This window comes from Tenrec ecaudatus, chromosome 16 (assembly GCF_050624435.1).
Source record: "Tenrec ecaudatus isolate mTenEca1 chromosome 16, mTenEca1.hap1, whole genome shotgun sequence".
Lineage (NCBI taxonomy): Eukaryota > Metazoa > Chordata > Mammalia > Afrosoricida > Tenrecidae > Tenrec > Tenrec ecaudatus.
The window spans coordinates 4,288,670-4,303,172 of record NC_134545.1 but is presented as its reverse complement, the minus strand read 5'-3'; the positions used below and the strand labels follow the sequence as shown (position 1 = coordinate 4,303,172).

Sequence of the window (14,503 nt, the reverse complement as noted above, 5' to 3'; positions counted from 1 at the left end):
CACGAGTTTCCCAGGAGCACAGAGAAGTGTTCTGGAATTCCCGTGCTTCTTGAGGTAATCCATACTTTGTTATGACCCACACAGTCGAACGTCTTTGCTTCATCGATAAAGCACAAGTCAACATCTTTCTGGTATCCTCTGCTTTCAGCCAAGACCCATCTGACATCAACAGTGGTATGCCTTGTCCTGTGTGTCTTCTGAATCCAGCCGGAACCTCGGGAAGCTCCTTGGCAAAGGATTTCTGTCACTACGGTTGGATGATCTTCAGCAGAAATGTTTTGGCATGTGACATTAATGATATTGCCCTGTCATCTGAACATTCTGTGGGGTCACCTTTCTTTGGAGTGGGTACAAATGCGATCTCTCCCAGCCCGTTGGCCAGGTAGCTGTCTTCCAAATCTCTTAGCATAGATGAGTGGGTGCTTCTAGCGCCCCATCAGCTTGTGGAAACACTTCCACTGGTGGTCCAGAGACCCCTGCAGCCTTGTTTGTGGCCGATGCTCTCAGTGCAGCTTGGACTTGTGTCTTCAGTCACATCGTGCAGTGGACAGACAGAATAAGTGTGGTGAAAGGCTACAATCCTGCAGCCAGCCCTTGTTATGTTCCACTGACTGCCTCTCGGTTTCTCGTGAGCATAATGAAGCGTTCTGGAATGCTCATTCTTCACAAAGTTATCTATAACTTGCTATAGTGTCCAAAAACAACCAGGTAAATTATCTGTCTGGCATCCTCCGCTTCTGGTCAAGATCCAGGCAAGGGCAGCAATGAGATCCCTCCTTCCATGTCCTTTGGTGAATCCAGCTGGAATTTTTGGCAGCTCCCTGTCTATAGACTACTACGACAATCATTTGTTTATTTTTTATAGTTGCATCTTTATTAGAAAGTCTCTGCTGCCGACTTAGCGTTTTCCACCGACCCGGGGAGCGGACACTTTCACGGGCTTCACAATCTTTTGCTTAGGTGCTGCCTTGGTGGGGGCCTTAGTAGCAGCCATTGCTGTCTTTTTAGAAGCTTGCTTTGCCTTTTTTGCTTCCTTGGCAGCCCTGATGACCTGTTCTCGCTGGGCCTTTCTAACCTCAGGTTTCTGATTCCTCTTGGCCATGATATCAGCAAGAGACGCACCAGTGATGGCCCTTTGGAATTTGACTGCACGGCGGGTTCTTTTCTTTTGAATTTCTTCCGACTGCCCCTTCTTGCGCTTCCTCCTGTACAGGACAGTCCAGTTGATCTGCCGAGGGTTCCTCTTGGAAAGGAATGCCGACTCGCATTTTGCATTCAGGAACTGGAAAACCTTTCCGTCGGTCCTGGCGTAGCGCCGCCCGTGCCCGGGGTAAATCTTGTAGCCGCTGAAGCTGCACAGCTCGACCTTCATGGCTGTGGTAGCAGAGGGCCGGGGAAGACGGCGAAGAGGAGCGACAATCATTTTTTAATTGCCTTCTACAAAACGTTGCTTGCGTGTGATATTAACGAGGCTGTGTGAAAATGTCCACAGTCTGTTTAATCGCCTTCTTTGGAATAGACCTCTTCCAGTGGGTTGGCCAGAGAGTGATCTTCCCAGGGTCTTGGCTTGACCAAGGGAGCACCTGCTAGCATTGCATTCAGGATTTCAAACATCCTAATTGGCATTCCATCAATTCCTGGAGCCTTGATTTTTATCGTTATTATAATTATTGATTTTTTCATTTTGTTCTGTGAATACCGGTGCATTTGGGACTTCTTCCTTCAGTACCATCAGTCCTTAACCACGTACTGTCTCCTGAAATGGTTGCACGTTGACCAACTCTTTTCGGTACAGTGCCTGTGTATTCCTGCCATCTTCTTTGCATACTTCCGACAGCATTCAATGTCTTGCCCATGAACCAAACCAAACCTACAGTCCTGAAGGAGATTCCAACTCTTAATGACCACGCCAGAGCGTTCCACCCCCAATGCCAGGCCGGTCCCGGTTGGCACAGACTTACCCCGGGTGCCTTTCACAGTCCCAATCATTCAGGACAGGACCAAGAGAGGGGGACAAAAGTCAAACTGCTTGTAGCAGAAAGAGAACCTAGGCCAGATGAGAGGATGAGTCCGGGGTCCCCCAGGAAGGAGGCTGCGCACAGCTCTGCCCTGGACTGGTGCTCCAAGTCTCAGTGACACGGTGGCCGAGACTCAACAGCAGATGTTCGCTGACTGACAAGATCAAATACATATTGCAATAGCAGCTAGACTGAAAAAGGTGAAGCACCTATAGTGCAGAGTCGAGGCGCTCCTCTGGGTTTCTGAGACGGACAGCCTTCCGAGGCAGCTGCCTCATCTCTCTGAAGTGAAGCTGCTGGGGAGTCCCGACCTTCGGGTCAGGAGGCCAGCATTTCACCGACAGGCCCCAGGCACTCCTTTCTTGAAGAGAATCCATCAACATTTCAACTTGAGTCTTGCATTTTTTTTCTTTAGTGATTTCAGCTTTTGAAACGCTGAGCCGCTTCTAACTGCAGGCCTTTGCAGGTTTCTCCATCGCTGTTTTCACCGGTCTTCTTTCATCTGCCTGTCCTCGGGAAACGCTTCCGTTTGCCGTCATCATTTCTCCCACTCTCTTCAAACTAACGACGCTGCACTCCAGAGTGGGATTCGGAGTCTCTCCCTGCCTCTACTTTCCTTCTTCCCTGCATTTCCCTTGCCGGCTTCACACCGCCCATACCTCTGACCCTCATCAGTCACCAGTGTCCCTGAGTCAAGGCGGCTCTTGAGTTGATCGCAATTTAAATTCAGGTGAGACAGACCCAAGGCTGTACTTTGACTCATGGACTTGTTTTCGTTTTCTCCACAGTCGGCACCTGACTGAGCATCCCCGTGGCCTCTGAGCCCAGATGTAGGACTCGCCATTGAGGGCTTTGTGTTGAGTGGCTGTGCGTGGTCTTGCAAGTGTTTATCACGCGATCTCCAGCTTCATTTCTGTCTCAAAGGCCGTGTTTCCCAACTCCTGATCTTTCTCTGTTTCCAACTGTCCCATCCCAATCACCAGTAAGGAGCAATTCATTTTGATCTACTTCAGAGTGCAGAAGTTGATTTTAAAAAATAAATAAATAACCTCGGTTTCCGGAGGATGAACAACAGAAACGTGGGTGGAGGGAGACATCAGATGGTGTACGATATGACAAAATAATAACGATTTATAAATTATCAAGGGATCATGGGGGAGGAGGGAGTGGGGAAGAAGGGGAAAAATGAGGAGCTGATGCCAAGGCCTCAAGGAGAAAGGAAATGTTTTGAGAATGATGAGGGCAACAAATGTACACACTTTTGTACGGATGGATTGTGACAAGACTTGGTCGAGTCCCCAATCAAATGATTGAAACAAAAATTGAAAGTATTAATAATGCATCATTGATCAGGGGTCACGAGGGTGGGAGGCTGGGGGAGGGAGGGACAAAAGAGGAGCTGACACCATTGGCTCAAGTCGAGAGAAAATGTTCTGAAAATGATGACAGCAACCTACGTACAAATGCACTTGATACAATGGAGGCATGGATTGTGATAAGAGCTATAAGAGCCCCCAATAAAATGATGTATATAAATAAATAAATTCAGGCCTGCAGTCTCTTCCTCTTTGGCATTCGTGTTTAGAGCATGCAGCCTGGTGATAATTTTATAAGCGGGTCTTTCTTGGAGGCACATGGACATGATCATCTCACTGACCACGACGTGCTTATTGATAGAGCTTGAGAGATTCTTTTCGCCAACATGATGCTGTTTCCCTGCGATGCCCGTTCTTGGCTGGATCAACTGGCTGACTGTCTGATTTTAAGTGTCCGGTAGCCGTCTGCTGCAGCTCACGAACGCCCAGGACATCTATCTGTATGGATTTCATCTCATTTTCCACAACCCCCAGCTTCCCAGAGGCATTCCCACCACATTCTGATCGTGAAGAGATGTTTGCCGCAGTTTTGAGGCAGCCGGCATCAGCCAGGGGAGGTCCTGAAAGCCTTACTTCATCCACAACAGTAAGGTTGCCTCCGCTTTGAGAGGAAAGCTTTCCCCGGGCATATTCCGTCCGGGTGCTGTACCTGAGGGGCGTGTCCTCTGGCGGTCCACAGCATCTGGTCTGCTGCTACTCAGGATGTTTTCACTGGCCAGTGCTTTAAGCATAGATCACCAGGTGACCCCAGTTTCTCTTCTTCTGGAAGTGTTGTTGAACTCTGCCCGCTCGTGGATGTCCCTGGTGGGATTTGAAGTACTGATGGCGTAGGGAAAAGGGGAAGGTGCTGACACCGTGGGGACCGGCCTCACCACAGAAGATCTGGTGTATGGCTGTTTGAATGGAAGAACCTACCAGCTGTGTAAACTTGACCTAAGGTGCACTAAAGTGTTTTCAAAGAAAACGTATGTCTTCGTGAATGTGGGGGCTATTAAATGCAGGTCCCAGAGCCCCAAGTGTTCCCAGTGTAATCCTACCCCTGCCCTAGACTCCAGCCTCAGGTGCTGAGCACACCCCCGGCCCCTTGCAAAGTCATCCCCTGCCTTGTGAAATCCTCATGTCCTACCTTTCCTCCCAGGCCTGCCCTGTCTGACTCACCTCATGGGCTGGCAATCAGTGTCGCCTTTGTCCTCTGGCCCTCTGGACTTGTGATATCGCCTCTTGGTCAAGGGCGAGCCCTCCCAAACAGAAAGGTTCACCAGGACAAAGGTGCAAGCAGCCGGAGAGTCAGGAGAATGGTTCTGGTCCCAGGACCCAGCCGGCTCCTTTGAGGTCACCTGGCTACGCCCTGCCTACCCAGGGAGTGGAAGGAGCACACGCACACATCATGTAGCAAATATGTGCAGAGTGCCCACTGCGTGCCCACCATATGCCTACTGTGTGCTAGGGTGCTGGCGAGAGAATGGTGACCAAAGCAGGTAGGGCACCCTGCCTCCTGCTCTGTGTACTTCCTAGTGGGAAAAAGAGATTTTTTTTAAGTACATAAATAGGGGAGGGGAGGGAGGGGAAAAAAGAAGAGCTTGAACCACGGGCTCGAGTAGAAAAAAGATGTTTTGGAAATGATGATGGCAACATAGGTACAAATGTACTTGATACAATGGATATATGGGGCGTTGTAAGAGCAGTAAGAGCCCTCGGGAAAGTGATTTTGTAAAAATACATAAATAATTAATAAGGATTTTGAATGAGCCTAAGTACTGATGAGCGACATGAAGGAGGTGGTGACACTTGCGGGGTGCAGGGGCAGGGAGGGGGGAGACGGAGCAGAAGAATGACACCTAGGAAAGGCATTTCCAGCAGAGGAAAAGCCAGTGTGAAGGCCTGGGTGGGGACCATCCAGCCGTTCAAGGAGGTGTTAGTCTGGGTGGACCAGAGAAACAAACTCATCGACACTCATCTATGTATAAGAAAGATATTTCTTCCCCCAGAAGAATTTATTTCAGAGGACGGCACTGAATCTGCAGCTCTGGGAGAGGGACATGTCTGATCAGAGCATACGGGAGCAGATGAAGGGAGAGGAGAGAGTGGAGCACATCCTGGCCCACCAGGCCTTGAAGATGATGTTCCCAATTAGAGCAGCCAGTCCACAGAGGGGACCACATGGCCAGCCCCACTATGAGACACGACATTCCTCACTGACCCATAGCCCTACAGGGGACAACACTGTAGACACAGTGTGGGAATTGCGCCCGATCTGATCCTGATACACCGAGGCAAAACACTAAGGGGGTGCAACCAAACAGCAAGGGAACAGAGCGGCGAGGGTCACCAGGGAATGCTGGAGGTGGACTTTGGGGCCAGGGCATGGTACCCCAACGGACTGGACTAGAAAACGCTCCTAAAAGCCAAAAAACAGTCCTTGAACTAACTACAAGCTTTTCTTTCTTGTTGTGTTTTGGTTTGTTTTTTTTTTGTCATTGGTTTGTTGTTGTAGTTGTTTTGTTTTATATTGTTGCTTGGTTTTGCTCTGTCTTGTTTTTGTGCATGTTATTATCTCCTCAGATCTGTCTAAATAAGATAGTATGGATGAACAATCTGGAGGAGAAAACAGCGGGATCGACAGTTCCAGTGGGGGGAGACATGGGAGAGGGGGAGGTGGGGGAAAGGTAGTGGTGTTAACAAACCCAGGACAAGGGGACAACAAGTGATCCGAATCCGTGGTGAGGAGGGTGTGGGAGGCCTGGTAGGGCATGATCAAGGGTAATGTAACCAGAGGAATTACTGAAACTCAAATGAAGACTGAGCATGATAGTGGGACAAGAATTGGGACAAGAGGAAAGTCAAAGGAAATAGAGGAAAGAGCTAGGAGGCAAAGGGCATTTATAGAGGTCTAAATAAAGGCATGTACACATGTAAATATACTTATATATGAGGATGTGGAAATAGATCTATGTGCACAGATTCATAGGTATAGTATTAAGGTAGTAGATGGACACTGGGCCTCCACTCAAGTACTCCCTCAATGCAAAAATACTTTGTCCTATTAAACTGGAATTCCATGACGCTCACCTTCCCGACACAACCGCTGAAGACAAAGTGGGTGAATAAGCAAATGTGGTGAAGAAAGCTGATGGAGCCTAACTATCAAAAGATATAGCATCTGGGGTCTTAAAAGCTTGAAGGTAAACAAGTGGCCATCTAGCTCAGAAGCAACAAAGCCCATGTGGAAGAAGTACACCAGCCTGTAAGATCACAAGGTGTCGATGGGATCAGGTATCAGGCATCATCAGAACAAAATATATATATATATATATATCATTGTGAATGATATGGGGAGTGCGGAGTGGAGGCCCAAAGCCCAGTTGTAGGCCATTGGAGATCCCCCTTACAGAAGGGTCTCAGGGAGGAGATGAGCCAGTCAGGGTGTGGTATAGCAACAATGAAACAAGGACTCAAGTAGAAAGCAGGTGTTTTGAGAATGATGAGGGCAACATATGTACAAATGTGCTTGACACAATTGATGTATGTATGGATTGTGATAAGAGTTGTATGAACCCTTAACAAAATGATAAAATAAGAGAAAAAAATACAACTTTCCTCTAGTTCCTAAATGCTTCTTTACCCACCCCCACTATCATGATCCCAATTCTATATTACAAATCTGTCTAGACCAGAGGATGTACACTGGTACAGATAGGAACTGGAAACACAGGGAATCCAGGGCAGATGATCCCTTCAAGACAAGTGGTGTGAGTGGCGATACTGGGAGTGGGGAGGGAGGGTGGGTTGGAAAGGGGGAACTGATTACAAGGATCTGCATGTGACCTCCTCCCTGGGAGACAGACAACAGAAAAGTGGGTGAAGGGAGATGTCAGACAGGGCAAGATATGACAAAATAATAATTTATAAATTATCAAGGGTTCATGAGGGAAGGGGAAGTGGGTTGGGATGGGAAAAAATGAAGAGCTGATGCCAGAGGCTTAGGTGGAGAGCAAATGTTTTGAGAATGATGAGGGCAATGAATGTACAAATGTGCTTTACACGATGGATGTATGAATGGATTGTGATAAGAGTTGTATGAGCCACTAATAAAATAATTTTTTTAAAAAGAAAGAGCTTTCTATCAAAGAGCAATTATATATTGAAAAAACATCCCAGTCCAGTCCAGATCAAGTCCATAAATTCCTTTTTAGGCTCACTCAGCCATGCAATGACACCGAATCCAGGGGGATCACAGGCCAGCAGATAGAAAGTCTTGTGGATCAGTGGCAGTGGAAGCATCTCAGCACTGGCGTGATCCTCCCCATGGCTCCTCCAGTTCCAGGACCCTGACTCCATAGTGTCCCTCCATGTGACTTACGAAGCAGAGAGTATATCTGGCCTCCAGAGAGCTATTTACCTATCTCTGTAGCAGGTCCACATGAGGCCATCAAGCTGCGACCCGACTGACAGGCTCAACTCCACCCCTTCCTCAGGTTGACAGGAGATGATGTACCTGCCACAAAGGACCAGATGAAGAGGTGACCTGAGGAGTTTGTGATCAGTGGGCAGCTAACCAAAAGGTTGGCAGTTCCAACCCACCTACCAGCTCTATTTGCTTCCATCAAAATTGCAGCCAGTGCCCCGAGATGGTGGCCCGGTCACCTTCCAGGCCTGGAACAGAACTCACCCCGGGGCCTCCACAATGAGCAGGTGAGCCCATAAGTGAACAGGCACACCTGGGAGGTACGCACTCCTCAAACAACCAACCCCACCAGATCCCAGGAGGAAGTTCAGAAGGCAGGAAGCTGCAGGGGGAAAGGGATGGAGGGGGATGGAGTGGGAGGAAGCGGGAAGAGAACTGTTACATTTGATTCAAGGCCGCGAATCGAAATGTGCATGGATTCTTGAATGGCAAACCAATTCACTCCATAAACTTTCACCCAAATCACAATTAAAAAAAATAAATAACCCAGAAAATCGTAAGGAGCAGTTGTATTCTGGGACATCCATCCACTGTGTGCCTACGGTGTGCTAGGGGTCATCATGGGGCAGGTGCCAAGCTGAAGGCATCTACCAATGACAAGCCACGATGAATAGGACTGCCACCCGGTCTGTGTCTCCCGCCCTAAGTCATTAGGGACAGCTCTGTCCTTCACGCTCCTTATCTGGGCAGCGAAGCCGGCAGCAACCCTTCCCTTAGGCCGAGGTGAAGAACCCTGGTCTGGCTGGGCCCTGGAGAACTTAGAAGACAGTAGTAACCCGATCTGATTTACATTGGCTAAATTCATGGTTGTACAAGGCAATGTCCACACTCTCACCGGAAAAAAGACGAGCCAGTCAGGGTGCAGTGCAGTACCAATGACACGTAGTTTCCCTCTAGTTCTTTAATGCTTCACACACACACACACACACACTGTCACGATCCCAATTCTACCTTACAAATTCAGCTACACCAGAGCATGTACATGGGTACAGATAAGAGCTGGAAACAGAGAATCTAGGACAGATAAACCCCTCAGGGCCAATAATGAGAGTAGCGATACCAGGAAGGGAAGCTATACCAGGAAGGTGGGGAAGAAAGGGGGAACCGATCACAATGATCTACATATAACCCCCTCCCTGGAGACGGACAGCAGAAAAGTGGGTGAAGGGAGACATTGTACAGTGTAAGACATGAAAAAATATAATAATTTATAAGTTATCAAGGGTTTGTGAGGGAGGGAGGGTAGGGGAAGGAGCAGGGGAAAATGAGGAACTGATAACTAAGGGCTCAAGCAGAAGGAAAATGTTTTGAGAATGATGATGGCAACAAATGTACAAATGTGCTTGGCACAATATATGGATATATGGATTGTGACAAGAGTTGTATGAGCCCCCAATAAAATGATTTTTAAATAGTGCAAAATATTGGAGAGAAAGACCACGATGACTGCGATTTGCTTTAAAAAAAATCATTGAAGGGGATGAACAACAGAAAAGTGGGTGAGGGGAGTTGGACAATGTAAGATATGAAAATAATTGTCTATAACTTATCAAGGATTCATGAGGCAGGATGGGCAGGGGAGGGAGGGGGAAGAAATGGGGAGCTGATAGCAGGGGCTCAAGTGGGAAGAGAATGCTTTGAAAATGATGATGGCAGCATATGTGCAAATGTGCTTGACACACTGGATGAATGTATGGATTGTGATAAGAGATTTAACAGGGTAGGGGGGAATGGGGACGGAGGGGGAAAAGAGGAGGTGATACCAAGGGCTCAAGTAGAAAGCAAATATTTTGAGAATGATGATGACAACAAATCTATAGATGTGCTTGACACAATGGATGGATCTATAGATGGTGATAAGAGTTGTATGTGCCCCCAATAAAATAATTTAATATAAATAAATAAATAAATAGATAGATAAGAGATTTAAGAGCCCCCAATAAAAAAATTTCACTTAAAGATAAACAAAGGGTGGAGGAAGCAAGAATGGTACTTGCTTGTTGTTGCTGTTTTCAGTTAAGTGCTGAATTAAGAGTTATGTGAGGATGCAGGGAACTGTGAACTCGCGTGTGTCTGGCCTGTGGTGGAATGAAAATGCGACTGTCTGACCACTGCACAGAGGCCAGAGCAAAACCAGAAGCCAAACTTGAGTTGGGAGGAGATGGGTGAGCGGAATGGATCCATTATGTGTTTTGGAAGAATATCCACCCTTAGCAGATGGACTTGATGTGAAGGACAGAGGAAATTCAGATTGGGCCGTGTTAGAACTCAGACTAACACGTTCAGCATGTAGGTAGGTAGGTAGGTAGGTAGATAGATAGATAGATAGATAGATAGATAGATAGATAGATAGATAGATAGAGATTTTAAATCATTTTATTTGGGGCTCATAAAGTTCTTATCACAATCCATCCATCCATCCATTGGGTCAAGCACCTTTGTATATATGTTACCATCATCATTTTCAAAACATTTTCTTTCTACTTGAGCCCTTGGTAACAGCTCATTTTCTCCCTCTCCTACCCCCCCTCCCTCCCTCATGAACCCTTGATAATTCATAAATTATTATTATTTTTTCATGTCTTACACTATTCAATGTCTCCCACTTTTCTGTTGTCCATCCCCCCTAGGAGGGAGTTATATGTAGATCATTGTGATCAGTTTCCCCTTTCTCCCTTCACCTTCCCCTTCCCCTCCTGGTATGGGTACTCTCAGTGTCAGTCCTGAGGGGTTTATCTGTCCTGGACTCCCTGTGGTTGAACACATATTTAGGGAGCACCCTCGTGCTGTGCTGGGCCCTGGGGATACAACGGTGGGAGAAGCTAACGTGGCCCCTGTCCTTTTGGAGCTTTCGTTCTGGAAGGAGAAATTGACCCACACTGCAGAGGGCTGCAATCATAAACTGCACTGCAAAAGACAGAGAGAGTGGGGGAGGCAGTGGGCTGTATGCATACATGAATGAATGAATGAATGAATGAGTCAATAAGTAAATGTTTGACAGCAGGTATTTCTTTTTTTTTCTTTTTTTCTTTCCTAACCCTAACCCTAACCCTAACCCTAGACAGCAGGTATTTCTTAGGCACTTACTTATGCTACAAATATATCCCTGAATGTGGTAGAGCACCCAGGGAGCAAAGTTATAAAAACTTGGACAGACACCTTGAGAGAAAGAGTCACATGGCCTGCAGGCTCAAGAGTGTTCAGGCTCCACCAAGTTCAACTGGCATGACACCGTTGACAAAGAAAATGCCCTACATCCTACTTCGGTGAGCAGCAACTTGGCTCTTAAAGGCTCTTGTGCTCATCGAAGGTCCAATTCCCCACTGGTACCTCCCCGCCTGGAGGAAAGAAAGGACGGGAAGCTGCATGGAAACAGAGTCCAGTGAGCTCATGGACCCCGAACATCAGACGCCATGACTCTGAAACGAGAAGAACTAGACGGTGCCCGGCTACCACTGCCAACTGCTCCATAAGGGATCTGAGTAGAGTAGGGCGGAAATATGGAGAACAACTCATAATTAAAAACACACACAGGTTTACTGATCAATAAAGAAAGATCTGGAAACGAACTTGTCCCGTGCTCAAAGGGCACACAGCCCTAACAGGGGAAGAGTAACACGGGGAGGTGCCACTTCTTACAATAATCAACTATTTGAAATATTTACCCAAAGACGCAGTTCAGAAAGGCTAGGAAAGTAGGAGGGGGGGAGGGGAATGCCGGGAGGAAGTGATGACGCCACTTTGCGGGGCGTGCCGTCAACGACATGGAGCAACACGTGCACGAACTGCTGAATGGAGAACGGATGGGTTCTGCAGAGAGCTTTCTACTGCTACTCCACTCCACCTTCTTCTCAGGAAGAGGCCCTCGGAAATCGTGTCCACAGACTCCGCGCCTTCTGGTTTCTAATTCGATTGAGTGAGTGGCAGGTAGTGAGATAAGAGAGGGAAAACGAGCTAGGCGCCTCCTCCCTGTGGTACTTCCTCAGCGTGGGAGATAAAAGTTAGCTGGAAGCCGCTCTTCCCACACGCACCACCGTCCCGTGGATTCCACTCATAGCGACCCTGCAGGACAGAGAACTGCCCCAGAGGTTTTCCAAGGTGGGAGCCGACATGAGCCTCATCTTTCTCCTGAGGAGCAACTAGTGGGGTTCAAACCTTGGACCTTGTGCTCTACAGCGCAGTCTACTGCGCTGCCACCCCAATGAGCTCTTCCCAGGGAGAATCTATTTCCCCCTGGCTGGGAATCTGAGTGGATCTTGTGACCTGTTTAGCTGATAGGCTGTGGCCCATGGGACATGGCTTAGCCCCCACGGCGTGGTCTTCAGAGACCCCATCTTGTGCCTGTGCTGCTTAGAACACACCTTCTTGGATTCAGCAAACACGGGGTGGAGAGACTGCAAGGTTGGGGGGGGCCGAGCCCTCCCAGTCAGCAGCCCCCGCCTGGAGTGGAGTCATCTCAGGGAGCCCGTGGGCAGTGCCCTCCACACACTCAGCTGGTAACTAAGAGGCTGTCTGCCTGTGTGAGTAAAGCCAGGGGCACCTTGAGAGACAGTCCTGGTGATCTACTTGGGAAAGTTCAGCCACTGCGAACCGGAAACGGCACAGGGGTCGACTCTGACACTGGCAGGGCTCCACGCCAGGAATCAGAGTTGACTCTCCGGCAACTCAGCATCCCTGCTATGGATCACCCACAAAGTCTAGATGGTGAGCAATACCAAAGGGGTGTGATTTTGTATCACGGCGTTTGCGGGTGGCGTGTTATGCAGCCACAGATAACAGATGCCAAGTTCAGGGCCAGGCAGCCTTGTCAACACAGGTCTCTCCTTGGATCCATTCACCAGGCCCTCGCTCCTGCCTCCCCACTCTCTCTTCTGTTCCCTGACACCTCTCTGTCCATCTCCTCCACCCTCTTTAAACCCTCCTACTGTGAATGGTCTGCTTCCTCCTGGAACCCCAAGGGGTTCAGGAGCAGATTCTGAGGTGGGCTGGTACACAGGCATTCCAACCAGGAGGCAAAGGATTCACTAGAGAAGAGGGAAATCATGCTCCAGACAGGATCAGGAAAAAGGCCGTTAGGTGAGGTAATAAAGCACAGTTGTCGAAACCACAACGTCTGGAGCTAAACTAGCTGAGTGCAAGTCCTACCTCTCTCCTTGGGCACGTTACTTCATCTCTCTGTGCCTCAGTGTCCCGGTCTGTAAACGGGCTGGTAACTCCTCTCCTGAGGGAGGTAGTGTGGATCCATCTTCATGAAGGTCTTAGATCAGGGTGTTGGGTAAATAAAACAAGACCAAGGAAGCGGGTGGTCCTGAGGAGAGGGAGAACCGTGGGAGGGACAGGGAGCTGTGAGAGACGCCCTGGACAGGGCCCTGGATGGGACGGGGTCCCGGAAGTCCCTGAGCAGGTGGGACTCTAGGGAGCCATGCACTTCAAACACCACAGTCCCTGATCTCCAGCCTCTTCCGGAAAGACTGCACCCCCATTTCAAGAGTCTCCTCGGGTTCTGAACATTTCTGGCACATCATAAACTAATACTAATAAGTAAAGAAGTGGCAAAATATCCCTAACAAGACAAATATTGCATGCTCTCACTCACATGAAATACTTGTTATTGTAAGGTGCCGTCAAGTCAGCCCCGGCGCGACCCTGTGCACTGGCTACCCCATCCCGTGCTATCGAGAACAGGCAAGTCCTGAATGCCCAAAGGATTATGGCTGTGCGTTGGACTGCTCACCGCAAGGACAGAAGTTCAAAACCACCAGCCACTCCTCAGGAGAAAGCTGAGACTTTCCATTCTCACAAAGAGTTAGAGACTTGCAAACCCTCACGGCTGCTGAGAGTCGGACGTGGCTTGGTGACCGTGAGAGAGTGAAGGCTAGGGGGCTGGAGTATTGACGATAGAGGGATTACAGAGGGTCTACGGGGTACTGAGCTTTTGGTTGGCATGGTGAAGAAGCTTTGGAAACCAGAGCGGTGATGGTTGTACAAAAGCTAAAAGAGCCCAGTTAATATTGAGTGAGCACTTCCTATCTGCCGGGAGCCCTGTTGGTGTAGTGGTTAAGCATTTGCCTGCTAACAATAAGGGTCAGTGGTTTGATCTCATGAGTCGTTTCATGGAGCAAAAGATGAGGCAGTTTTCTCCCGTAAGGATGACAGCCTCGGGGACTCTGTGGGGAGATTCTACTCTGCCCTAAAGGGTCACTATGAATCCAAATTGACTGGAGGACAGTGGGTTGGAGTTGGAGTTTATTTCCTGTCTGCCAGGCCCATCGGAAGGGCTTTGAATGGGCTTAGGTACCAGACGCTCATGAGGCCCTGTACCGTCGGTGCTGTTGGCATAGCAGCTGCGGCCTCAGGTTGTAAGATCAGACAGACGCTCACTCACTGGTGGGCTCTCAACAATGGTGATACCAGATAAGGGAAGGAGTGTGCCAGGACCCTCAACTTGCTCAGGCCGGACAGAGGATGGAGGTCCCGCCAAAAAAATCACAGACCAGACAGAGCTGCCAGAAGCCTCTCATGAGGTTTGAGGGAAACTGTGGAGTCAGTCTTTGGTCAAGAACCAGAGAGGCAGCAGACAAGAAGTGGATAGGCTGGCTGGGCATTGCGGTCAGCGGTTCCATGGAGGGCCCTGGATCCAAAGA

The 14,503-nt window shown here is 48.7% G+C and overlaps 1 protein-coding gene across 1 annotated transcript; it reads right to left on the bottom strand.

Annotated features, from left to right (window-relative positions):
• Positions 1-870: 870 nt before the first annotated feature.
• Positions 871-1,372, bottom strand: LOC142429061 (large ribosomal subunit protein eL24-like). Its single transcript, XM_075534043.1, has one exon. It carries the CDS (start codon positions 1,370-1,372, stop codon positions 899-901), a length of 474 nt encoding a protein of 157 aa, XP_075390158.1. The 3' UTR covers positions 871-898.
• Between the last annotated feature and the right edge of the window lie 13,131 nt (positions 1,373-14,503).